Source organism: Cervus elaphus, chromosome 15 (genome assembly GCF_910594005.1).
Source record: "Cervus elaphus chromosome 15, mCerEla1.1, whole genome shotgun sequence".
In the NCBI taxonomy this organism is placed as follows: Eukaryota; Metazoa; Chordata; class Mammalia; order Artiodactyla; family Cervidae; genus Cervus; species Cervus elaphus.
The window spans coordinates 60,459,813-60,487,572 of NC_057829.1; the positions used below are offsets into that span (position 1 = coordinate 60,459,813).

Here is a 27,760-nt window from a genome sequence, read left to right on the forward strand (position 1 = left end):
GCTGTCAATGAAGCAGGCGATCCTAAGGCTGTGTGGACCCGGCACAAGGACAGCGTGCTCAACTTCAGACCATCACCATGTTTTTAGTCCCTAGGCTCCTGGGGCTTCATCTCTCATTTTCCTCCCCTCTGACTAAGTCCCTCCCCCTGGGGATCTGCCTGTGCTGCTCCCATCAACACCTGACACCGTCGAGGCCAATCAATGTTCAGAGAAGAGACTGTGTAAGAGCAGGGTGTAAGAGCCCAAGGGAGGGGAGAGGAAGAGGGTAACGAGGAGTGACAGAACGTGAATAGTGCACACAGGCTTTTCATAAGAACTTTATTTCTCAAAAAGGGGGGAAGAATCCAAAGTATTAAAATAATTCTCTAATTTTTTGTTTTGGAGAGAAAGGACGACAAAATAACTCATATAAAAATTTCAAGCACAATGGCGGTAGGTACTTCATCCTCAAACTTGCACCTCCCATCCACAGCTTTGGTTCCAGCCATGTCACAAGTAGGGCTGAGCTCTGGATCTGGAGAGGCTGCCAAGCAGTTAGAAAGCTTTTTATATTCACTCCACAGATAAATACAGAAGGCCAACCCGCCCAGTGCAAATGATTTAGTCCATCTCTGTGACTATTTCTGATGAGAATGCTAATAAGAACTGCCCCTCTCCAAATTCTAAATCTCTCATTTCTGAAGACCAAGAGTGTGAAAGAAATGAAATGTGGAGAGACTTGTCAGGTATGACTGGCTCTTGTAACAACCAAAGGCCAAAGGAGACTCTACCTCATTGAGGTGATAAAAGGTAAAAAGTGACTGTGATTTTTCCATTGCCTTTTATGTGGGAAAACCGGACCTTTCTGTTTTCATCATCAAAAGGAATTGCACTATGTGAAGCAATGTCCCTCTCTGTAGCAATCATGCAAAATCCCTATCTAGAGCAATTATGTTCTAACTTAGAGAAAAGAAAAAAAGAGAAGGGGGGGCGCTGGAACACGAGTCCTTAGCCCAGATTGATGTTGCCACACAGCCCAGAAGCATGGAGGTGCACTTTCCAACAGACAGGTCCTACCAGGAGGTGGGAGACAAGACGGGGCTCAGCCCGAGATGCTTGAGATGAGCTTCACTGTGAAGACCCCTCGGACACGCCCGGCTCTCCTCTGAAAGCGCTCAGTTGGTGTTTCGCTGAGGAATAGGGAGGTTCTCATGAAGGTACTTTAAACTTCCGTGCTCTGAGAAGTCCGAGACCACGTGGTCCTGCCCTCGTAGCAGCCACTTGGTAGTCAGTAGCCCTTCTAGTCCCACTGGCCCCCGGGCGTGGATTCGAGATGTACTTATTCCCACTTCAGCTCCTACAGGAAAGCAAGGATTGAGGATGCAGCTTTGCCCAGCCTCTGCTTCCTGTCTACCCACCAGACCATCTCTTCCTTCTCCTCGCTTGGCACCTTTCCCTTTCCTCTCCTGACCTACCCTCCCTAGGCTGGCCTGACTTCCACTCTCCCCATAAACATGTTCTCTGCTCACTGTAAATCATGGTCAGGCCCCTTCTTCTAATGAAACAGACTACATGGGTGTCTCTTTCATATTTTATTTGCAGTGCATTTTGACAACTCTACAAGTGCTGTCTCTGACATCTGTCTTGTGTCTGGATTGCATACCATTATCTAATATCTGGGCATTGTTTGAGGTGTACAACAATGTACAGAGGTTTTATCTCCCCAAGCATCCTTCAAACCCTAGATAGTAAGGGACATGCTCTAGATATTCCCCAGAATGCTCAGTTTCCAGGTGCTCATAAGACAGTGACTGAATACTTGAAAGGATACTGTTCCTTTCCCTCCCTCCTGCTCCAGCCTCAGACATGGGGCATCGAGACTTTTTCTGGGTCTGGCGTGGTGTTCTGCAGAGCTCCCCTGCTCATCCCAACTTTACTGAGCAGGCAGTGAGCTAGGCCTTGGGGATAAAGTATGTGAATAATTGATGCAATTCATGGAGCTTGTATTCTTGTAGGTAAGGCAGCCAGAGAACACCTCAGCAAATAATTGCATGTGGTGATGGAGTGCAGTAGAGGATGCTGGGATAGAGACTGGCAGGGTGGCAGCACCTGGAACAGGGTGGTCGGGGGAGCCTCCCTGAAGAGTTGTCTCTGGCTGAAACCTGAACAATGAGAAGCAGCCAGCTAGTGGACGGCAGTGGAGCAGTGCTGCAGGCAGCAAAGAGGTGCCTGGGGCAGTGGTTGGCAAGGAGACTGACCACTGGCTTCCAACTGGTTTAGTGGCATAGAGACCACATGACTTTGGGCATACTGCCTAACCATCTCTTGCTTCAGTTTTTTCTTTTGGAAAAGCAGGAAAATAATAAATCTGAGATAATGCATGTGATGTACTTATGCATGGTGCTGAAAATCTAGTAAATGCTCAGTAAATATTATCTGTCACTATTATTCACACATTTCACAGGAATTTACTCAACCAGAGTCTGAGCTTTTGCTCTGAGTGACTGATGGGAAGACAAGGCAGTGGTCTTTGCTCCTCCCCCATCTTGGACCTTCACTTGAATGCTGGGAACCTCAGCCCTTACAAGTGTGTTATTTCTTCTTTAAGAACATGGGAATTAAAAATAAAGAGCCCAATGACTAAGAATAACTAAGCAAAAGTCCCTTTAACAACATTTCATAATTCAGTGAGAATTATTCCTTTGGGCAGTTCTCTATTCAAACGTTCAGAGGAGTTAAAATATTTTAAGTAGCTGAAATAATTGTCAGATATGTCATAAATGCCTTATTGGAGCTTTGTATAAGGGTACCCCTGAAAATTAGAGACTGTCTGAAACATCCTTATACTACTGGGGGGATGGAGATTTTACTAGTAATGACGGAAAGAGGGAGGGTGCCTTTCCAAAGCCTTGTATTTCAAAGTCTGTTTTAGAAGTCAACCTTGGGGAGGGGGGATCGGGATGGGGAACACATGTAAATCCGTGGCTGATTCATGTCAATGTATGGCAAAAACCACTACAATACTGTAAAGTAATTAGCCTCCAACTAATAAAAATAAATGGGAAAAAAAAAAAAAAAGAAGTCAACCTTGCACCTCTGGGCTTACATGTTTATTTCTGATGCTGATACTTCAGCCCAGCATAGGTAATAGTAATGCCTTCTTTTGTCCTATCCTTGGGGGGATTCCTATCTCTGAGGCAACCTGGATGTGTCTCTGAAGGAGTGAGCCTGCAGTGGCAGTGCCCTCATGGAACCCTGGATGCACACCTGTCACAACCCATGCATGCAGACACGCTGTGGTCTGCCAAACGTGGAAGGAGTGAGCCAGGCTCTGAACTCAAGCAGGTCTGGGTCTGAACACCAGCTGCGTGAATTTGGGCAAGTTACTTCATTTCTTTGAATCCTAGCATCCTCATCTATGAAAAAGGAAATACAAGTACCTACCTTCTTAACCTGTCAAGTGCCTAGAACACAGGACTTCTACCAGTTCATGGTAGCTGTGACCATTCTCTCTCACAAATCCACTTTCCCTCAGTCTGTCTTCATCACCCTGACCACATTTGTGACTGTAAATGCCAGGCATCACCTCCACCCTCATGATGCTCCTTGGGCCACAAAGTGATCCACAAGGGACTGCTTTCTCTCTGACCAGACTCTTTCTTACCCAGTCCAAAGCGGTAGCCATCAGAGAAGCGAGTGCTGGCGTTCCAGAACACACAGGCACTGTCCACGTGCTGGAGAAAGAACTCAGCTGTCTTCTCTGCAGCACAATGAAAATAAATTGAGTTAGGATGGCCTGGGAAAACTATCCCTGCTTCCAGCCACTCAAGAGGGCCGGCCCCTGGGGTACTCCCCTGAATATTAAACATATAGACTTGTGAATATCTATAACAGGAAGAAAGCAAACCTGCTTCATAAGTCATGCTGCCAAAGCAGTAGGCACATGGGAAACACTGGGTTAGAGTCCAGATCTCCCTGTACCCTCAGTGTGGCAATGGCCTGTCTACACTGTTTCTTCCAGGCTCTGAGCCAAATCCTTAAGTCTCAACTCCACACCCACCAGCTGGATGACTGTGGGCAGGTCTCTGAACCTATGCCTGAGATCAATGAGGACTGACACCATCACCTAGTTCCCAGCTTGTGGAGAGGATATAATGAACTCACAGCTGGGGAGTACTCGTCCCAGACCCAGCAGATGGCAAGCACTTGGTAAGCACTAGCTGTTCTCACTGGTGGCTTCTCCTTGACCATAGGTCAGCCTCCCATGCCTGACACCCAGGCGTGCCTTTCAGTGATCACACGGGGAAGCAACTAGTGACTATGCAGAGCTGGTTCTGCCCTACGCTACCTGGTTCTCTGCCTAACCTCTGGAGCCTTGGTTTCCTCACCTGTGTGCACATGTGCTAAGTCACTTCAGTCGGGTCCAACTCTTTGCGACCCCATGGACTGTAGCCCGCTAGGCTCCTCTGTCCAAGGGATTCTCCAGGCAAGAATACTGGAGTGGGTTGCCATGCCTTCCTCCAGGGGATCTTCCCTGACCCAGGGATCAAACCTGCATCTCTTACGTCTCCTGCACCAGGCAGGCAGGTTCTTTACCACTAGTGCCACCTGAGAAGCCCTTCCTCAGTTGTAAAATGGGCTTATTCCAGCAATCTGGAAAGACTGCTGCATGGATTAAATGGTGATGACTCTGACACATGGTGAGCCCTGTTTAAAGTGGAGTCAATCACTTCTTCCCTGCTCCCTCCCAGGGCCACTGTGACAATACAACGGGCTAACAGATATACAAGCACTAAGTGAACCAGCAAGTGCCGCCAACCCCGGGCACTATCAGCAGTCCGCTGAGACAGTGTTTTCCTGCAGGCCAAGAGGGGCTGAGCGGAGCAGGGCCAGCCTGGAGGTCAAGGCAGAAAAGACAGACCCTGCGTGCTGTTGCCTGTGCAGACTGACCATTCTCGGTGACGATGACATCCGTGTGTGAGCTGCCATACTTGTGGATGTGGTCGATGGCATCCTGCACACTGTCCACCACTTCAATGCACAGCTCCAGGTCCCCGTACTCAGTTCGGAGGGACTTCACTTCAGAGGGGCTGAAGGTCAGATAAGAGGCGAACTTGGGGCCTGCATGAATCTTCACCTGGGCCAGAGGAAGTTGGGGGCAATGACTTAAACACGGCAGAAACAGGCAGTGCATACTCCTCCTTCTGGATCCAACAGCAAGGTGAGTTTAGAGATGATAAGCCTGTGGCTCCTGGGGCCTAGAAACCAAAACGGCCCCTGCTTCCTTTTAGAGGCAGCCTCCATCCTCTAGAATGCTCTGCTTTGGAAAATGCTGACAGCCACTTGCTAGCAACAGCCCCCAGTAAAAGTGGACCAGGGATTTAAGCAGGAAGTCTTATAAGCCCTTGACTGCTGGCATTTTACTGAAATGAACACACGACTAAAATCCCACTCCTGGCTAGAGGAATTTAAGGATCCTGAGGGCTAGTGACTGAGGATGCAGTCACAATTCTTCAGGATCAAGTACTGGCTCAAGGACCAACACGCCCCACTTGTCTGGTCCCTACTGCTCCCAAGGTCTTGCATGGTTTCCCATCTGGGGCCCCACATCCTCCAGGCCTGGGATCCAACCAGGTTCCCTATGGGCCGGAACCCTACCTCTGTGCAAGGCGCCCTCTGCTTTACTTCCTGCATTACAAGGTGCTTTGAGAACTGCACACCCGGGCTCATTCTGACCAAGGAACGTCCAGGCGCTGCTGAGAAGGACTGGTGACATTGTGGGTCTGTCTGAATCAGAACTGGAGGTTTGACTACTGGATACAAGAGAGCTTTCCTCTTGTCCAGTCTAGTCCAGTCCAGCGTGGTGCCTGGCACACACCAGTGCTCAAACAGGCCACTAGTGTGAGGTCAGGCCCCAAACCTAAGTGGTCAAATGATCTAACTCCCTTGTAATTTGTGGGGTCCATTTTCATTTTCCAAACTGTCCTTGCAGGTTCCCATGCCACATCGGTAAGCTGACTGACGCCTTCCTTTCCAGCAAAAGGATGGAAGGGAAGAGACACATGCTCAGGGTCAAAGCAACCAAGGCCAGCAGTCACTCTCCTACTGCTGTGCCAGTTCACACAGTTCTGAAAGGACACCATGACACCAGATATTAAAGCTTAAAATGTGTCCTGACAGAAAATTTAACACTGTCCATTTTTACCTGGAGAGTGTCTATTTCTTTGCAATTAGGATTTTAGGATGGAACATACATTTATATTCAAAACTTACTGGCACTGGTTGTTTATCATCTTAATGATATGGTGAGAAAAGAGCAGACATTACACAAACTGCTCACTCCTAAAAATCACTGCATTAATAAGCACATTAATACTGGTAACTGAAGACATTTTGTGGAGGGGAGGATATATGTAAATTTTTGGCTTGAAAACATTTCTGCATAATCTTTCCAAGTCAAACCAGACAGGAATGTGTGTTCAGAAACATAAACTTTATGCCAGGAAAGAGTCCATTCAGTGGGCTGCCATGTGATCGGCGTTATCTTTGAACCCTCTTAGCCCTGAACATACTCCACTTTGGAATGAAGCTATTTGTGTATGGGTTTCTTCCAGCCTCTAGAGGTACAGGCGTGTCTCACTCACTCTGTGTACTCAGCACACAACTTTGTATGTGGCAGATGCTCAAAAACATTGCTTCTCAGATGGCCTTAAACGGAATGGCAGCTGCTCCCAGTCTAATCCCAGAGGCTTCTAAATCTTGGGAGTGAGGACAGGAAGTGATGGCCTTGTCCTACCTGTTCCACTCTCAGCATGTCAATGATCTGGTCAAACAATGGTGTTCTCAGCAGGTCTCGGTGGATTAACAGGGTCTCTAAAGCATTACAGGCAGCTGGATATTCACATTTGGAGTCTCTAACTGAAAGAGGAGAATAAAGAATTGTTTCTATTAACATGAACCAGGGCCACTGAGGAAATGAGAACTATTTTGCGCACACAAGATGGGACCTGATCGAGCTCACCTAGCCTGGTGACCTTGTCGACACTGGCCTCTGAATCCACGTACATGTGGCAAATGCCTTCACTGTGCCCCATCACTGGGATGCCCTTAGCAGCTTTCTGGATGTCTCTGACCAGCTGGGAAGAGCCTCGTGGAATGATCAGATCTATCATTTTGTCTAAACGGCAAAGATCTTCTACTTCTTCTCTGGTATTCACCTGAAGAGGTAGAGAATAAAAAGATGAAGATGACTTTTGATCACACAAACTATGGAAGTAGCAGCATCCCTTACACAGATAAATGCTTGTACCTCCTGAGAATTAAGTCCAATGCTGTGAGAACTTATTCCAAAAACAAGGAATCATGGGAATTTAAAAATTGTCCAGCAAATGCTTAAACTCTACATGTCAGGTGCTGTGTTCCACATTACAAAACATGCAGGATAGGATCCCTGCCCTCAAAGAACTCATGAATCTGGAAGGGAAGACAGGACTAGGCCACAATGAGCCAAAACACAGGATGGATACTTTTAAAGATGACAGAAGAGGTACAAAGTGTGATCTCTGGAAGTTCACAAAGATACAGAGTATGCCAGGCTGTGAGGGTGACAAAGGGAAGTGGCTGCTCCACTGGCTCCCTGATCACTGCCTAATAACATGCTGCTGGATCTTACTAGGGACTCACGGTTCTCTATGACTTGGGCTGACAACCTCTACCCTGGGATGCTGGTTGGACTGACTGAAGTGCTTGTGTTAGACCTCGAAGATTATGGGCACTTTTTTCCTTCCCTTGATTTTTAATTTCCCCCCATATGGTTGTGTTACTAACAACAGAAGTACAAATATACATTTACAAGAAGGTTCACAGCAACTTCAATCTGCATCTCCCCAAACTGGAAACAACCCTGATGTTCATCAACAGAAGAAAGGATAAGCTATAGTACATGCTTATAAATGGAATACTACACAGCAGTAAAAAAGGAAAACTACTGCTGGATCAAACAATGAGAATGAATTTTGAGGACATAATGAATAAAGAAATACAGATGAAAGAGTGCATTCTGTATGATTTCATTTATATGAAATTCAAGAATAGGCAAAAGAAATGGAATGTGAAAGAAGTAAAAAAAAAGAAAAGGTTTGATGGTGGGGGGGTGGGGCATGCTGATGGGGAAGGGCATAGAGAGTCTTTCAGATGTTGGCAATGTTCTGTGTCTTGCTATGGGGGTGGTTATATATGTGTGTATATATATATATGGAGATAATTATATCGGTTTCCTAGGTGGCTCAGTGGTAAAGCAACCACCTGCCAATGGAGGAGACACAAGAGACGTGGGTTTGATCCCTGGGTTGGGAAGATCCCCTGGAGTAGGAAATGGCAACCTGCTCCAGTATTCTTGCCTGGAAAATTCCACGGACAGAGGAGCCTGGTGAGTTACATATAGTCCATAGGGTCACAAACAGCAACTGAGCAAACATGTACATCACATAAGATAAGGATTTTTTCTTTTAATTTTATTTTTTATTATATTTTTGGCCTTACCACATGGCATGTGGGATCTTAGTTCCCTGGCCAGGGATTAAACTCACGCCCCCTGCAGTGGAAGTGCGGACTCCTAACCTTTGGACCACCAGGGAATGCCCAAGGATTCTTTATATATGTTACACACCAACAGGAAGGAGGAGGAGGAAATCTGGCACATTAAATGAGGATATGGTGCCGAGACCTAAACCCCTACAGGCTGTGCTCTTTCCATCCACTATGCTGTTGTAAAAATAGCCCAGCTTCTTGGCGGGGAGCATGTAATGAGGCAGGTTTGTAGATACACCAACCCCCCTCCCCACCAGCAGCCAACAGTATCCTGGAATGTATGCATGAGTGGGCCTCAAGGGAAAAAGAGAAGGATCTGGAGTCTGCTTGGGTCCAAATCTCAACTCTGAGTGCTTCTGGGGTGTTATTTTACCAATGAGCCTATTTTTCCTCCATCTATCAAATGGACCTAATAATTAACGGTATCCTTTTCACAAGGTTGTTGTGAGGATTAAATGAGATGATGGATGAAAGTGCTGTGTCCACAGTGTTAATAGCACGACCTCATACAAGCTGCATGATGGTTTCTGACAAACTTTCATAAAACATATCTCATCAGACCTGGCCTCAATCACTGCCAGTGAGCAAAGCCCATGCCTCACACTCTAGGTCTGGTATTCCTGCTGCCTATAACCTCAGGAATGATTCCTGTCAATCAGTGGTACCAGAACACAGCTGTGTGACAGGGGCCTTCCGGAACCACCCAATCTGGGCCAAGGCAGCACCAGCGCTGTCCAACGTCACAGGCACACAGAACCTGCTGCTCCTCCGGTCAAGCCTGCCTATACAAGTGGCTTTGCCTTTGCAGCCTAAGCTTTGCTTCAAACACCCAGAGACCTGGCCTGGCTCCTCTGGGCCTGACCGAGCTCATTCCCAGGGACCTACCAGCTGTACAGCCTCCTTGACTCCATGGATTGAGAGGGCCTCCTGGGTCAGGAGGTGAAGGATTCGGTTGCTGTGTGAGGCCTCCTTCCCTCCTTTGAGTAACAAGCCATTACCACTTGCTATAGCCAAGGCTGCCACCTGCAGATCAAAGAGGAATGCAGTCAAACAATGAGCATGTCTTTCTGTGCCAAGCACTGTGCTAATCACTTTATAAGGTCTACCGTGTTTAATCTTTACAACATTCCAGTCAATTAAGTACCTGTCTTATCCATTGCTTTACAGACAAGGACACTCACTGAAGCCCAGAGAGGTTGGTAACTCCTCAAGGACACACAGCTTATAAGTGGCAGGGCTGGGGACCTTTATCCCAGAGCCAAAGCACAGATCTTAAGAAACTGTACTATACAGCTTCAGCACCATTACGGAGTAACCCAAGTTAAGTGCCCAGGGTCACACAGGCCCTACCCTCTCCGGCCACAGGTGCTCAGGAGCCTCCAGACTTAGGTGGTACTCCACCTGACTCAGCAGCACCCGAGGCTATGCAGCACCTCCGGCCACACCCTACCATGGCCCCGTCGTTGCTCTGAGAGCTCTAATGCACAGCTGTGGCAGAGACTGCTGGCAGGATGAAGCAGGCCATCTACAAGGAGAGTTAGTTACCCTCTGGGAGTGAAGGGCTAATGACACTGATCTGATGAGGCCTGAAGCTGAACTTTCTGAATGCTTTAGGGATGAATGAAAATCTTCCTGCTTTTGTAATATATCAAAAAAAACTTTACAAAATAAAACTTGCTTGAACATGTTTATCTCCAGAATAATAATTCTTACTCCTTTTTTGTTTTTGTTGCCCATGAACCTCTTAAAAAATTATGTCAACTTTTCCCAGATAAATGTACAAACACACAGCATTCTCCCTGTAATTTGCAGGATTCATGTATTCCGTGATGCCGTCCAAGGTTAAGATCCCAGGTTGGAAATCTCAGCTGTAACTGGCTAAAGAGGAAACTTTTTCCTAGTGAAGTATCCGTTAGTATGGATAAAAGGTGGCAGAGAAACTTCATGGACACGGCCTGCAACTTAGAACTCATTTCTACCAGCTGACAGTTATCTCCGGGGGGTTCTTCATGAGACAGATATGCACACAGAGGGGGCTGTGTGACAGCACCAGCCACAGGCTGGGGACAGACCCCAGCGGTACGGGAGTCCCTTAGTGGACCAGCTAGTTTTAGATCATGTCAGGGAGTAGCCTCCACACAGCAAGTGGGACTCCCAGGGTCACATATGCCCTAGAAGAAAAGGCTCTATTTCTTTGTTTCTAAACAGAATCTCTCTTTGAAACTTTGGGGCTAGTGCAAAGAAAGAGCTGGTATCATCCTGTTGTCAGTCCAGTGGGGAACTGGTTCCGGATTTCTGGGAATTATTTAGGGCCACAAACAAAGCCACTCTCTAATTCCATCTTATACTTCAGAGCATGGCTGCTTGGCAAGATCTTTGCCATATGGTTTCTCCACAATTATAGCCTGTGATTTGTCAGATTTCCTAAAGGGCTTACATGTTAGGCTCCATCAACTACCGAAAGTTCTTCTTCCTAAGAGATGCACCTACAGGAAGCCATCTGTGACACTGATATTAAATGGTCTTTTTCAAATGGGCAAAAGCAGCTATTAGATGAATGAGCCTATAGCAGGGTAGCAGACACTCTGTGGTCAGGGAACAAAGTGCTCTGGTGAGCTAAGGTTTTGTCTTTTTGGCTGTACTGCGTAGCACATGGGATCTTAGTTCCCCGACTAGGGATTGAACCTGTGCCCCCTGCAGCAGAAGCATGGAATTGTTACAGAATGGGAGATTCATTTGGGCTCAAGGTTCAGCTTCATCCATACATCACAGGAGTATTGACTTCTATAAGCTTAACATTTTTTCTACTGTAAAATGGACATATGAATTACTGTTTTTAGTATTACTGGAAGAATCAAAAACATAAATTGTCTTAAGAGCAACCTGAGAATAAAGTCTCAAAAACTATCTCTGGGGAAAGGAAGGAAGGAAGGGAAGGAGGGAAGGGGTGGGAGGAAGGGAAACAAAAGAAGGATATCTCTGGGAGATTTATCTCAGAGTCCTGAAAAGATGTTCTTCCTCCAATTCCCTCCTCCAATGGCCGGCATTAGTCCCATACCTGGGGTAGACAGTCAGGGCGAGACTCAAAGATGACCAGCAATACTCCAATTGGGACAGTGACTTGTTCTAGCTCCAAGTCTTTGGCAATTCGCGTCCGGCGCAAAACCCGCCCCACACTGTCCTGGGAGGAGGCCGCAATCTGCCGCAGACCGATGGCCAGGCTGTTCAATTTAGACGTGGAGAGGCTCAAACGTTTCAGCAGAGGAGCTGCAAGTCTCCCTGAAGAGGTGTGAAGAGTACACGATGAAGCAGTAGACCTGGGTGGGTTCAGCTGTTTTACTGAACATGTGGCACTGTGTTAGGAGCAGACAAGGAACTCGGGGTCTCGGGGAGACAAGGAGATGTCATTTACACAGCTTTGCTGGGAGGGGCAGTTTGGCAGCTTACATCATCATGTAGAGGTGTGGACACCCACACCCTTGGTGCCAGCAACTTCAGTTCCAGAAATTTATCATTTTCATGAGCAAATCTGCATGCAGGGTGATACTTACCATAGCATTTTTATAACAGTGGGAACTGGAGTCTATCTATAGATTCACACAATGGGCTACAAAGCAGTTACTATAAATAAATTTCTATACTTACTGATATGGAAAGTTGTCTAGGATATAGTTTGTGGAAAAGGTAAAACAAAACAGCATGCATGATATGACCATAATTATCACATACTGCACATACATGTGCCCATAAATGTGCACAGACACATGTCAGAAAGCATTAAGAACAGTGATGATCTCTCTGTATTATTTTTTAATAATGAGTGAACTTGTTTTATAATTGGTAGTAGTAAAGATGTTTTCTTAAAAAAAAAAAATAGAATTATGGTAAGTTCATATACAGAATTTTGTTTAAATTTAACAGTATGCACTGTGTGATTATCTCTCTTAACACACACACACATTTATATATATACATGTATACACATGCATTCAGGAAAACCATTTGGAATCACATATCACAAATAATCACTGGGCTTCCTTGGTGGCTCAGATGGAAAAGAATCTCCTTGCAATGCAGAAGACCTGGGTTTGATCCCTAGGTCAGGAAGATCCCCTGGAGAAGGGAATGGCAACTCACTCCAGCATTCTTGCCTGGAGAATGCCATGGACAGAGAAGCCTGGCGGGCTAGAGTCCTTGGGGTTGCAAAGAGTTGTACACGACTAAGCACATACACACATTACAAATCATTATTATGATTAATGTTGAATGATACTATGAAAAATTTCCTCTTTTTTGGTATAGTCATAATCACCAAGACAAAATTAAAAAAAGACTTGTACTTTGGAGTGGAGGAATCAACCTTTTATTAAAAAAAAAAATCAACTTTTAATTGTAGTGCATATTAAATATTATACTCTAGTTTGTTACCTTATAATGAATATACATTTTCCATGTTGCCAAAATAATTTAATAATTGCTAAACATCCCATTGACTTGATACAATTCAATGCACATGACTGTACCAATGTTATTAAACACTCAGGTTGTTTCCAGTTTTCATTGGGATAAATAATCCTGCTCTAAGAATCTTTTTAATTTTTTTTAAAGAATCCTTACATGCAGAGCTGTTTTTTCCTCTTGCAATCTTTTCTTAGGATAAATTTCCTAAACTGGGCTCACTGAGTCAAAGGCAATTACCATGCTCATGTATATGCTAGACTTTGTTCTTAGGTCATGTGTGTCATGGATTCCTAGATAGAGATAACTGGGATCAGAAGCCAGAGCTCTGCCAACTAGGTGTGTGATCTTAAGCAGCAGCTTTAACCTCTGTGGGTCTTAATTCTTTTAAACTAAAGATTTCAGTGAGATGTCAAAAAAGATTTCTTCCATTTATGAAATTTTTTTGTGGTTTTCTGATACTGCAAAAATTCCAAAGACCAGATGTAAAATCCCAAGAAAGTTCCAAGGTAATGGCTCAAAAATGTTTTAAGGAATGAAAGTAACACTGATGAGCCCTGCAAGGTTATTTTAAAGGGAATCTACTAATTTGGATGTTTGATTTGAGGCACATTTATTCACAAGAATATATAAACTCCATAAAATCAAGCCGCATTATTTTAGGATGGAAAAGACAGAGAATTAAGAAAAGGAGAGAACGATGAGGGCCTGCCTGACTCAACATGTAATCTAGTTGTCTGTAACGTAAGTTCAGCTTACTCTATCGTTAGGAGCTCCAGGGCATTTCTGGATGGCAGACTACACACTGGTTAAGGAGATAAAGCTATTTTTCACCACAGGCTGCACGAACTATTTCCACTATTCTTTTATATACACTGTCCATCTGGGTTTGGTTCCCAGATCTGTCACTGACTGCATGGTTTTAGGCATGTTAACAACTTCTTTCTACTTTAGTTTTCTCCTCTGTATAACAGGGATAATAAATAGTAGCTACTTTATAGGTACCATATTCTAAAGAGAAAATGAGATCCTGCCTGTTAATTCTTAGCATAATGCCCAGCAACACAAAGGCCTCAGTAAATGTTACTTGCTATTAGCTGAATGTCTAAAATAGTGAGGTCCTCCATCTTTTTCCTTTCTGACTTGTGATGTGTGGGGAATGGAAAAAGCCCCTCAGCAGGTGGGGGGTGGGTGGGTGTTGTACGGAGTATCCAAGAAAGAGGTTGGAGGTAGTAGGTGTACTTTAAAAAAATCCCAACGAATACCAGCCACCAACCCTCAATAAAAAATGATGTGTAATATGTAACTCCTTCCATAACGATCTTGTCTTTGGGCAGACTATGATGTAAGAATTATTGGTAAAACAAAGAATAAAAACCAAACCAAATCCCTCCATAACACTGATTCAGCTGCCTGCTCTTTACCTTCGGCCTCCTCCAAGTCTTTTTTGTTGGCTAACAGGATCTCATCTCGCTGGTCTGTCAACAGATCGGCCAGGTGATGGATAATCTCTGCTCTCTAGGAAGAAAGGTTAAAGATTAACACGAATAAGCAAACATGTTAACCCATGAAGAATGCACACTACACTTTTAGATTTACTCTTCTGAGTGTGCCAGGCTTTGCTCCGAAATCCCATTACCAATGACTGAAATCTCCTAACTTCATTCATTCATTTCCTACCACCACTCCCCTCATTTTTCCTTCCTCTCTCAGTATTAATCTTTCTACTTTTATTCCTCTTGTACCACTCCTGATCATGATGATTAACAAACCCTGGCCTTGTGTTGGGGAGAAGGCATGCATTATTCAGTTCACTGATGAGATGGGCCAGCACTTGAAATCAGCATGATATACACACTGCACTTATTTAACAGCACCAGCTGTGTACCTGACTTCCCAGGTTAAGTTTTTGCATCTAGTTCTTCTTTCTTGACAATTATTAATGTTTATTAAATGAATTCAGTCAACAGGGAAAAATCCCGTCCTGAATGTTGGAGGAGAACCCAATCCTTACCCACCTAGATAAGAAAACACAGCAAATCAAAGCAGTGATTATTGAAGGAGTAAAATAAGTGACTAAAGAGAAACTATGGTCCTCTTGGGCTTTCTTTTCTCTACTTGTAGTTATTTCAAATTTTCTTTTCCATTCTCAGGCCAAAGAACTCCTTAGAAGAAACCTACATACATCACTTTCAAATCTAGCCTTAACATCACAACTATCAGGAAGCCAGCCCCCGCGTCCACCCGACCTTCTCACATTTTATTACATCTGCTACTTCAACTGACTGAGTCACTGTGGACAAGGCAGGGCTAAGCTATGGAGCAGACTCTGAAGCTTCCATCTTGTAAGTAAGGTAGGTGATTTGGGTGAGCTGGGATAAGTTACTTTCCTACATTTCCCTGCCCAGTATGTGGCAGGATTAGGGAGCCTCTCTGGTCTCATGATTTCCATGATATTTTTGATCAAAGCATCATAATGATGCCAAGCTACCTTAGACTTCAGCCTATAAAAGACAGAGGAGAAAATGAAATCGAGAAAAATGACAAAACAAATCTGAATCACACTTATTACTCAGATTTAACTCTATGGCACCTGAGGAATAGATGGAGAAACAGCAGACTTCACTGTGCACTAAACCTCACAGCATGACTCGCTGTGAAAACTAAAAGAACTATCAGCAAGGGTTATTACCTGCTCAGGTTCCAAAGTGGCTAACATCCTTCCTCCTGATCGAGCCATTTCTCCCTGCTGCTCCACAGTAGGGCCTGCAAGAACATGTGCAGACATCAGCTCATGGTCATGATGTGCTTGTTTCACATCCAGAGATCACTCTGACCAAAAATTGGCAGAAGAGCATACAAGATTAACTCATGCAGAAACATAAGAACCTGTCTGCACACAATATGATTTACATCTTTTGGAGTTCTCAATTCCACTTTGGCTTAAATTTTCTAATGTGTTTGCACTGCTGAATGTAGATTACATGACAATGCTGACTTTTTGAACACCTGAGAGAACACACACCATTTCTTATACATCTTTGCATCTCTAGTGTTCAGTAGCACCTGGCATCCAGCATGGGCCTAGCTAATGTTTCTTGAGAAAATGGATACTTATATTCTTTAACTTAATGATTTTAGCAAGAAAAGGAGGCTTAGTTAGTCAGGTTAGATAAGTTTTACAAAGACAGGAGAATCCAATTTTGCAAGCAGCATTAAAAAGTACACCATATTTCATACTACTAGCACATCAATTTTGTGAGCTCTCCTAGGAGAGCTCTGTCTTCAGCCCCATCTAGGCCATGGAGGCACTAGCTATCATCCATAGACCACGGGACACTATGAAGAACTACTTACCTGCAGGTTTTACTTCGGAAAAGAAAGTGCCAACTTTCTTTCCCTCCACAATGTCTGTGATGACATGCCCAGACACCTTGGGGTGGGTCCCATTGGCAATGACCACAGAAGTACCACCTTGTAAAGCCCAGAGAGCCGCTTTCACCTAATGGGAGAAGTTAGATCCATGGATGAGATTCAGACCTTTGTAATTTTTTTTTTTTTTACCAGTAAGTATATAAACAGATTTTTATTGCAAATTATATCTACTAATATTTAAAAAGAACAATTAAGATGATAATAATACATCCAAATGGCATTTATTCATTACTGACTATGAAATTCTGGTTAGGTACAAGTATAACATACATGATGATACAACCATTAATCACACAGGTTCAGGGATACCTGAAATGGCATTCACTTAAGTATTCAATACTTCATGATCCAGACCTTTGCAGGGTCTAGGCCCCTGCACTTAAAACATGAAAAAACAAAGAAAATACAATGTGATACTAAGCAATTTAAGTATCTGTAGGAAGGTTTTCAAGTAGCTCAGAAGCTCTGAAGACACACTCAGCCCACGTGTTTGTCTCAGCCCAATCCTGGCACGTGTAGTCTAAAGAGGAACCAATCTGCTCCTTGTGCTCAGCGTGTTCTCTGAGACACTGGTACTGAGACGCATGACTTCTACATTTGACTTCTTGTGCCTCAACTCAAGAGTCCAGCCTGCTGCTTGACCAGAATATGATCCTGAGTACTCTGAGCTACGTATATGGGGGTGTGGTCTTCACCTCTGCTATTGCTACAAATGATGCTATACCTGAAGGGTATAACTTCTTAGAAAAATTAATGGGAGAGAAGAATTTTGTAAAAGATTTTATCAAAAAATATTTGAGCTCTAATAAAAACACTTAAGAGGATTTATGAATTATGAAAAATACACATCCTGTTCTTTAAGAGGTTACAATATGAACACATTCTTTATATATCACTAATACAAATATATAGAAAGACATGACTAAATACAGGCACACAATGTTCATTAAACCTTTATTTAGATATGCATCATCTTTGTATATATACATCAGCCCTCAAACAATTTACAAAAGCAAGAAGGATAAAATACTGTTTGGTTTTAAAATTGTTATGGGCAGTAAAGGCAACAGAGTCCTACCTTGGCTTCCATGCCACCCATTCCGACTCTGGACTTGGTTCCGAATGTCACAGACTGCTGATCACCAGGATAAAATATATCAATGAGCTTTGCATCATCTGACCCTGGGGGGCTGTCAAAGAGACCTAAAAAGTAAACAAGAGTCAGTAATACTGGTTAGCAGAAGTGAGCAACCCCCAAGAGAGACCTCCCTGGGGACCTGCCAACCACTCTGTACTCGACTTATACAGCTAAATTCTGCTATTTGGCCAGCTCTGATGAGAAAAGAGGTTAAGAGGTCCATGGAGCCTACCCACACTGAAAATCAGCTCCAGGAGGACATACCTTACATACTTTTATTAACTTAGCCTGGTAAATGAATGTTTGCCAGCATCAGAGCACAGCCATATCCCTGGCACAAAATTTACTGGTCCTGCCTACAGTCTACCGTGAAGCTGTCCTCACCTTTGCCATTGCTACTTATGATACTGAACCTTAAGGATGCAACTGAAAAAGGTGAGTAGCTTTTACACAAGCAGTACAGCAGCCGGATACTGTTTAATGTGACTATTTCCAAAGGCATGAAATATGAGAGGCTCTCATTCACTCTCAGAGTACCCTTTCAAATGGTCACACTGCACTCCCCACATTATGGGTAAGTCTCTGAAGGTCAGGCTGAATTAGCAAAAGAGTGTAGATTTGTCACCACAAAGCCAATGTCCTCTTTATAACTGAGGAGACTGACATAAAATGAGAGTTACATAAAATGTTATATGCATATCATCCAAGACTAAAAATCTTCACAACTTCACTTTGAGAAAGAGTGTATCTGAGCCTTGAAAGGCGAGGTCTAAGGGGAACACAGGCAGAGGGAACTGCTAGTAGTCAGAGGCTGGCTGAAGGACATTTAGGCAGTGGTGTTTCTGGTTTCAAGTTAACTGCTTTTCTTGTGCTAAAATACACCCCTCTGCTCCAAATCTTTAATACAATCAGGCCATATGCATCCTCCCTAAGAGAGTAAGGGAATCAGAGTGGTGAGAATAGCCAGCGTCCAGTACACAACAAAGCAGTGCAAACCACGAGCAGCAATTACACACAGAAAGAGAAATAACCTCTCATGACCCCTGTCTGCCTCAACCCAGCAGCTCACAGCTCTAGGGGTCCAGGGCTGGGTTGTTCTCAGAAGGCATTATGCTATGAGATCATAAATAGTATTTGACAATTTAAGCCAAACCTCCAGAGACACCTCAAGTTCCTAGCATTCTGATATTTCACCTACTTTTCTTTTTCATTATAGCAGCCTCTCAAACCCACTAGGAGTGTACTTAAAATTCTGGCATCTTTCTAAAAATCAATATTCAGTGGATAACTAATCAGAGTTAAGAGCACAAGCCTGCCGCCAATGGTCAGTTTTGGTGTTTGAGGCTGCATTAAAACTAAGGTTTACTAAAGTCAAGTTCAAACTGGGTTTTATTTTTATTATTATTTTTTAAAATAATTTTATTTATTTATTTCTGGCTATGCTGGGTCTTCATTGATACACGCTGGCTTTCTCTAAACTGGGAACAAATCCCGCCATATTATCCTGCCATGGGAGTGGGGCAAGGAACTAAACAGGTTTTTCCTAACTTGCTGAGAACGTAATGGGGGTACTTTTGGGATCCTGTATGTTTGGCCCACTTTAGATAACTCTACCATATTCTCTATGGATCAAAATGGGAGCAGGTTAAGAAAGTGAGCAGAGTGAATGGAAAGCCAAGTTGGGAGTTGGGAGTGCCCCTCCATGAGGAGGGGGAAAGCAGAGGGGAACAGAGTAACACACAAGAACACAGTGGTCACACAGCCTGGAATTTCCATAGTGGAGCCAATTTAAAATAATGTATCTCATGATTTACATTAAAAACTAAAAGTGATCAAGACCACAAGGTGGTATCACTTCACACCCACCAGTGTGGCTATAATCAAAATGGCAGATACAAAGAAGGGTTGGTGAGGATGGGAGAAGCTAAAACCCTCATACACTGCTGGGAAAATGTAAAATGGTACAGCTGCTTAGGAAACAAGCCTGGTACTTCTTCGAAAGGCTGAACAAATGATCCAGCAATTCCACTCCTAAGTAAAATAAAAAGTATGTTCACACCAAAACTTGTGCACAAATGTTCACAGAATCATTAGTTATAATAGCTTAAATGTCTATCATCTTGACAATTAGGTAAATAAAACCTACAAATAGGTAGTGTATCTATATAGTGGAATATTATTTGGCAATAAAAATAAATGAAATACTAATATGTGCTATAACATCAACAAACCTTGAGGACATTAAACCAGTCATGAAGGATCACATACACATATTGTATGATCACATTTACATAAAATGTCTAGAATAGGCAAATCAATAGACAGAGGGGGGACTTCCCTGGTAGTCCAATCAATAAAACTCTGCACTCTCAATGCAGGGGCCCCAGGTTCAATCCTTGATTGGGGAACTAAGATCCCATATGCTACAACTAAGCCCATGCACCTTAACTACTGAGCCTGCACAATATAGGCCCCATGCAGCACAACTAGACAAGCCCACATGCCTCAATGAAGACCCAGAGCAGTCAAAATAAATTAAAAAAAAAAATAGAGACAGAAGGTAAATTCGAGGTTGCCAAGGGCTGGAGGGTTTTGGAGGATGTGAGGAGTGACTGCTAAAGGGTTTGGGTTTCTTGTTGGGGTGATTAAAAATGTTCTAAATTGTGGGGAGGGGTGAACAACTGTATGAATATACTAAAAATCACTGAACTGTAAATTTTAAAAGGTAAATTATATGTTATGTGAACTATATCTCCCTATAGCTGTTGTAAAAAACAAAATTAAAGTGCCTGGAAATGACAACATTTCACAGCATTCAAACTTCATCTCCCAGGTTACCTCCCCTCCACCGCCACCTTTTTTGAATCATAAAACCCTCTTCAGACCATATGGCTCAGAAAATAATGGTCTACAGTGAAAAGATCAGGGGAACTCATGCTCACATATACAGTATTTAAAACAAAGATTGGACATAAAGAAAAGGCATTTCTTTGTACCTTCTACATCTGAGAGAACAATTAAGAGGTCAGTCTTCATTTCCACAGCCAGACGGGCAGCCAGGCTATCATTATCTTTAACACTAATAACCTAAAATACAGGTATAAAAAGCTGTGAGTAAGGGACCTGTGTAGTTCAGACAGAAGTTCACAGAAGTACTCAGCTAGGCTCTGGCAGGCAAAATGAACGCATGTGAGCATGTGCATGATAGCTCTGAAAGGCCCTTTCAGTCTGCAAAACGCCATGCCAACTGGCAACCCCCTCTCCGAACATGCCCCCTTCTCTCCACTGACACATACAAGCCATGCCCACAGCACCACCTTAAATCCATATTGCTCCTCACTGGTTGAATGAAACCCCCTGATTTTACAAGAGCTTATGCAGTCACTGCTCCAGGAGGCCAGCTTCTCTCCCATTTCTCCATCTTGTTTATGCCCAACATCTGGTGTCAGTACATGCAGCATAGCATGGCATTAGTGTCTACAGCATGCTCAACCCTCATGAATACTTTACCCACATTTACCCCCTGGAGATCGCTATTGGGCTCTGCTGGAGGGACAACAGCATCGTTTGTGTTGACAATGGGGACGATGTTCATTCGCAGAAGCTCATGAAGAGTCCCATTGAGGTTTCGGCGCTTCTGCTCATCGTGGAAATCCAAATTGGTCACCAAAATCTAAAAGGATTAAAGAGATTGAAAATATGGGAGACAGGAAAATAGTGAACTTCCCAGGAACAGCATTCATACAAAGGATGCTAAGAGTATAGGAGTTAAACTTTAGGTTTCTTGGATCCTGAAAAGTTAAAAATGGAACACATCTTTGGAGACTTATCTAACTCTTCTGGAGATGAGAGAAAAGAATCACCTGGATGATTTTAGGATGCTCAAGACATCTTGCAAAAGTACTTTAATCCTTAGAAAGCTATGAAATCTCATCCATTTACAAAATTAAGAAAATGAATGTACCTACTTTAGAGGGATCTGGGGACAGTAATGACTGCCATTTCTAAACAATCTTTGTATCCCAGCATTTGATTCAAAGCCTGGCCAAACACACAGTAGGTGCTGAAACATGTGAGTGAGTGAATGAACCGTTACTCTGCCTTGAACATGTACTGAACAAAATGGAATGGGGCCGTACTGTCCCTATTTTGTCTCTGTGGCTGACCACTGCCGGAGTTAGCAAAGACTGTATCTGAGCAAGTGGGATGAGTCTGAGAGGCTTATGGAGGTGAGTCTTTACACAAACTGAAAGAAGGGCTCGACATAACTAGTTCAGGGACAGATTTACTCAAGCTGCTCAAAGGCAAGAGTGGAGAGCTGGGTGTGGGGGCTGGCTAACAGCTCCCTCTTGCTGGAATCAGAGTATTAGGCAAAGTTTAGCAGGAGAGATAGATAAATGAGGATGACAGCAGGAAACAAAATGGTAACAAACTCCAAAGCTCATGAAGTAAACGTCTCAATGAAATCCCTCTGACGTTCATGGAAGAAGGCTCCTGTGATATAGGACAGAGCTGAGGTAGGAAAGGCTAGAGGCAAATGGTCAATAAAGAAGGTATTGAAAGAATACAAGTGGGAATGGTTAAGTCCTGAACTAGGGTCTGGCTATGGTAACTGAGAAGATAACAGCAGCCTTAATGATATGTGATATTTGGGCGATGAAGACAAAAATGGTAACATCACCAAGGGAAGTAATTTACTCACTCATCTGATAAAAAATTGTTTGAGTACCTCTGAAATGCCAGACCCTGTACTAGCTGTTGGGATGGAGAATAACTATGCTGATGATTTGAGGAAGATGGAATAGGTTAGACCATGAATGTCTTTTCAGAAAGTTTAGTCCTGTAGGAAACAGGCCTGGGTCAAAGGTGAACATATAGATTTTGGTCCTGGTGGTGGAAGGTCAAACAATAAAAGTAAACACATGTGTAAATAGGAGAGGCAAGCAGGAGGTATAAAGGCCCAGTGAAAATATCTATTGCTCAAACAGTTTAGCAAATAAGAGATGGAAGACAAGAAACCAGAGAGAAAAATATATGTTTGGAGAAAGTCGATCTGTTAGGATGCAAATCAGATTCATTTCTATGAAGAAAAAACAGCTGCTGTTCTTGTTTAAGTCTTTAGCCTGACAACTTATGGGAAACTTTCAAAAGCCCCCAATAATGGTCTTAAGAACAGGATTACTAAATAAAACAAGGAACCACGGGATAAGGTGCAAAGAGCAAAGATTTCCTGTAGATCAGATCTTGGGCAAGGCAAAGGTGTTGGGAGTGAAGGGGCCCCTAGATGAAGGCAAACAAAAGCAAAGTTCCTGGACTTTACTTTCCTCACCTGGTTCCAGGCACTTAAAAAAAAAATTAAAAACTAAAACTGTCATTGGACTATGGAGGAAAAAAGAACAGATAAGAGGTGCCCAAAATTGAGATTTCCACTGCATTTATGTGACTGAAAAAAAATCTGAGACTTCAGAGTGGGGTCCCAGACACAAGCAAAAGTGAACAAGTACATGCTTTTCTGTTTCAGCTCCCTTACTCAATGACACTCTGAACATCATTATGGATAACAACTGGGAAAATGATGGAAAAACAGAAAAAGTGATAGAAAATGCAAGAGCCAAACCTGAAAGGATGTATGATAACATCATCTGTATATAACATCATCTGTATATAAAAATATCTGTGTAAATGATAGGATCAGAGGCAGCAAATCTGAAAATAACTTGGGAAGTTAGGTTTTTTCAGTTGTTTCTATTTAGTGTACAGTTGTATAGTTGATTAAAAATACAACTGACAAGAATTCTGCAAATTAAGGTAAAAAAGAAATAATGTAGAAAGAAGATTCTAGAACATTCAGGCAGTAACCTCATGTTCCATGAGGACTGGAACATGGCTGATTTGTTTGCTGCAGTATCCCCGATGTCTAATAGACTCCTCAGTACACAGTGGTGCACAATTAACATTTGCTAAATGAATTAAAAACCAACGAACCAAAAGCATTATCCTTCAATGGTTAGTAGATATGTATTATATAAGGCAACCAGATGCAAAGAGAAACAAGCCACCCGAAGTCAAAGAAGTCAATGAAATAAAGACATCTAACCTATCTTCAGAGGAAGTATTGGTTCTTGGAGAAGTCCTAAGAGTTACAAGTATAGCAACAAGAGCTAACATTACTGAGAAAAGTATGTGTTGTACCAAACACATTAGATGCTTTTCATACATTTTCTCACTGAGCCCTTCTGAAAACCCTCTGTAGGAGGCACTGATGACATCTTCATTTTTCAATACGGAAACTGAGGCCCAAAAAGGCTAAAGACTTTCTCCAGATCTTCCATCTAGCAAGTGGTGAAGCTGAGACTGTATCCCGTCAGTCTGGCTCCAGAGCCCGGCTGGCAATCACCTTATTCCACGGGAATCACCCTCACAGGTCCCACCCCCTTGCAAAGGTCTGCCTCTCACCTGGGCAGCACAGATGCTGTACTGGGTAAACATGGCTTCATACAAGGCCATCAGCCCACTCTGTCCAGCAGCTGCACAGGCTCGGGCTTCTAAGACTGGAATCGCCTGTAACATGCCAACAGACAAGCTGTGGTTGGGAGGGTGGGGAGGAGGCCTGAGGACCCAGTTATAGGGGGTGGGGAAGCCACACTCACCATCTCTTTTAGGTGGTTCTGCCCTGAGTGTAGGGCCTGCCTTACGCTCTGAGACAGAAGGATCTCATGACGCAAGCGCTGCTTGCCGAAGGCTACAGCTCCACTCGTTACCAGCATCATCTCTCGGCCTTGATTCTGCAGCACTGACACCTGACGATGATGAAGGAAAAGGCACAAGTCCCTGTAATATCTCTTTCCTCTCGTCACAAGAGATTCAGGCAGGGTAGACTAATAAGTGGATCCCAAGTGCCAGTTGATAGATCAGCACTGGGCTGGCTCTGGAAGAAATCACCCAGGTTGTGTGATAAAAATACACAGTTCTACACATTTCCTCAAATCTGACAAGTAGATGGCAGACAGAAATGAGAAGTTTTAATAAGGAGATTCTGGTATGCAGCCAGGTTTGGCACTGATAGGACTTGAAGATACATAGAAGAGTCTATAATATGGAAGGCCTAGCTGTTTGAGGAAATGAAGCCCAGAACACAAGTCTGGAGCCAGGAAATGCAGCATAAACTTAGCAGATGGCTTCTCAAATTCTAAGGCATGCGCTGGAGAGATGACGCTGTTTCCAGGGCACGTCTGACTCCTGTGGGCAGCCTCTGGCTAGACCAGGGACAGACGCTGCTGCTCTTCTGCTCTGTCTGCCTAAAACAGTGTTAGTCACTTTGTTTCCCACCTAGGAGGGATCCACATGAGAGAATCAAAAAGTCAATATTCCTAACCTGTCCATTCCTCCTGATGCTTGAACCCTAAAACCTGGTTCAGGGACTTATAAGACAGCTACGATAAATCATAATCTAAAAAATTTATTTCTTACACAACATAGTAAATCAACTGTACTTTAATAAATTTTTTTTAAATGAGAAAAAACTTATTATCATAGAAAATTTCATACTTAGGCAAAGTGGTAAGAATCAAATGATAAATTCCTATGGACTCATGACCCAGCTTCAACAACTGTCTCTCATGGCCAATTTCTCACTCTCCAATATTCCTTTTATAGCTCAATTGTTATTTAAATACAAATCCCGGACTCCAGACACATTATTTGCTGGTTTGCAAATATTTCTGAAAGTAATTGCTAAAACACACGGTAAATGCATATATTCACAAAACTAAATTATCTAAAACATTTCAATAATTCCCTAATATCAAATATTCAGTGTTCACATTTTCCCACTTTTTTAAGCTTGCTCAAATTGAGATGCAAATTAAGCCCACACACTGCAATTAGTTGAAGGGTCTCTTTAATTCATTTTTAATCCATAGGTTCCCCTATTTCATTTTCTTCCCTTGTAATTGTTCGTTAAAGAAACTGGGTTGTCCTTCAAGGTTTCTCAACCTTGACTTTCCCGCTTCTGTCCCTGTGATACAGTTTCATGCTGTATTCTCTTTGCTGCAAACTGCTGTTAGGTATGGAGATTTGATCTTTTTTGTCAAGAATTCTTTACATGTCATGGTGTCCATCAAGGGGATATAGAAGGCCTATAGGTCTTTTTGTGATGTTAGTTACTGTTGATGATCATCACCAAGACCGGTTAATTCATTACGGGCTACCATTGATATTCTAATTAATTCATTTCTTCCCTATTTAAAGGCTGGAATACTTCCATAAAGGGAAACTTTCCTTCATCAACTATTTGGCTACCTTGAGGTATGGGTTATATGTGAAAGGTAGCACAGATGTGTCTTTCCCTTTATTCACCAGTTTCCTAAATGAGTAAGCTCTCTGGGATCCTTCAAAAGTAACCAATGAATATTTTTTAAGTATCATTGTCATTCATAGATTTAAATATATTTCATGTGCTTAAATTCAGTGCAATAATTATTGATATTCAGACATTCCCATCTTCGGCCAATGGAATCCACTTTAAGTTGTCTCCTAAGTCTACCTAACATGATCAGATCCTTGGACAAGATAGTGGACTCCATATGTCAGGACTGCCCTGGCCTAGAAAACTGTTCCTTAAGGTCCATGGGTGTCCCTAGAAGGAGAGCTGGTGACCTAAGCAAACCATTACCAGGTTCTCCCCACTGATTTCATAAAATTTCTCCTTTGCTCAAAATCTTCAATCTTCCTTTTAGGCAGAAACCCAATTCCTCCACCCAGTGTTAAAGCCTTAACTAATGGAATTAGACACATCCTCCCTGATGAAATCACCTCTACTGCCTTCAAGCTCAGCTCCCTCCCTGGCCCATCAGCATGCCAAACTCATTCCTGCTTTTGTCTCCTGTCTGGAGACTACTCCTGGAGCCTCCCTGTTCCCAGGACCACCAGGCTACACAATTCCAGGGGCACCCTTCACCACGCGCACTTAGCAGCATGGAACACTTCCCCTTTGCTGCTTCAAATCCTGTCAGTCCCAAAGGCTCACCCTGAGGCTCATCTCTCTGAGGAAGTTCCAACGTGACCACATTCTCATCCAACCTTCCCACCTCCTGACCTGTCAGTACCTCTCATTTGGGCCCTCTCATTTGGATACGGTCTGCCTTGAACAATCACCTAATTATTTTGGGAGTCCCAGTTTATTCTGGTTTCCCAAGGGGAGAGACTACAGTTAGAGGCAGACTTCTATTTACACAGGGACCAAACTCTGTCTCCAGACTGAATTACCAAGAGATCTGTGCAAGGAATCTTGGCTGTGGAAGGCCTCAAAGCAGAAGTACCCCTTTGATAAAAATTTATTAAACTGAATTGAACTGAGGAACTCAATCTGAAAGGCAGATCTCATGATAATTGCTTAGGACAGAAAATATATGATAAAAATTCCATCAAGTTTTAGCAGTATTCTAATACCCACTTCAGTAAAAATGTTTTTTAAAACTGAAAACATGGCTATGGAATATAGAGCTGAGTTACAGCTAGGACAGAAAAACTCCAGGTTTATCTCAAGGATATTTGGATGTCTGGTTTTTTGACTCTTGGTCAAGAGTTGACAAACTCTGACCTGCGCCTGTTTTTGGAAACAAAGTTTTATCAGGACACAGCCACACTCGTTCACTTACGTACTGTCTAAGGTTGCTTCTGTGGTACAATGGTATGTGAGTAGTTGAGACGGACACTGAATGGCTTACAGAGAGTAACACATTCAGTACTGGTCTTTTACAGGAAAAGGTTGCTGATCCCTGCACTCCCAGAAAAGATACGGGTAGTGGGATTTGTGATGTGATGTTTAAAGTCCAAAACTCACATGTTGACCCCTTAAGGTCAGTTTCTTTACTGATAAACTATCAGCAGTCAGTCTGGTAAAAAATTCCCACTGAAAACTCTGCTTTGAGGCCTTGCAAAGCCAAGATTCCTCGCACAGACCTATTGGTGATTCAATCTGGAAATAGTGTGTCCTGTGCAGATAAGGACCCTGGGGCGCTTGTGCACAGGATTTCTCTCAGCCCCTCAATGCTTGCTTACCCTCCCTTCTGTGGCCTTACATCCCTATGCCTTTAAATGAAAGTCTTATATATGGGTATTCTCTGTGGAGTCTGGTGAGTCTTTTCAAATATTTGAACT

General features: G+C 43.2%; 1 protein-coding gene across 3 annotated transcripts in view; it reads right to left on the minus strand.

The window, feature by feature from the left end:
• Window positions 1-301: 301 nt before the first annotated feature.
• Window positions 302-27,760, minus strand: part of ALDH18A1 (aldehyde dehydrogenase 18 family member A1) — a 39,183-nt gene continuing 11,724 nt past the window's right edge. For 2 of the 3 annotated variants that reach the window (XM_043926281.1, XM_043926282.1), the window contains exons 4-18: window positions 24,250-24,399; window positions 24,056-24,160; window positions 21,114-21,272; window positions 20,596-20,686; window positions 17,540-17,664; window positions 16,384-16,528; window positions 15,719-15,792; window positions 14,451-14,544; window positions 11,627-11,847; window positions 9,454-9,591; window positions 7,001-7,196; window positions 6,776-6,897; window positions 4,930-5,116; window positions 3,644-3,739; window positions 302-1,336 (exon numbers count right to left, since the gene is read on the minus strand). In XM_043926281.1, the coding sequence (XP_043782216.1) occupies window positions 1,155-1,336; window positions 3,644-3,739; window positions 4,930-5,116; window positions 6,776-6,897; window positions 7,001-7,196; window positions 9,454-9,591; window positions 11,627-11,847; window positions 14,451-14,544; window positions 15,719-15,792; window positions 16,384-16,528; window positions 17,540-17,664; window positions 20,596-20,686; window positions 21,114-21,272; window positions 24,056-24,160; window positions 24,250-24,399 (2,085 nt within the window). In that variant the 3' untranslated portion in view covers window positions 302-1,154. The remainder of the gene's footprint in view (window positions 1,337-3,643; window positions 3,740-4,929; window positions 5,117-6,775; window positions 6,898-7,000; window positions 7,197-9,453; window positions 9,592-11,626; window positions 11,848-14,450; window positions 14,545-15,718; window positions 15,793-16,383; window positions 16,529-17,539; window positions 17,665-20,595; window positions 20,687-21,113; window positions 21,273-24,055; window positions 24,161-24,249; window positions 24,400-27,760) is intronic. The other variant, XM_043926283.1, reaches the window with a different exon arrangement.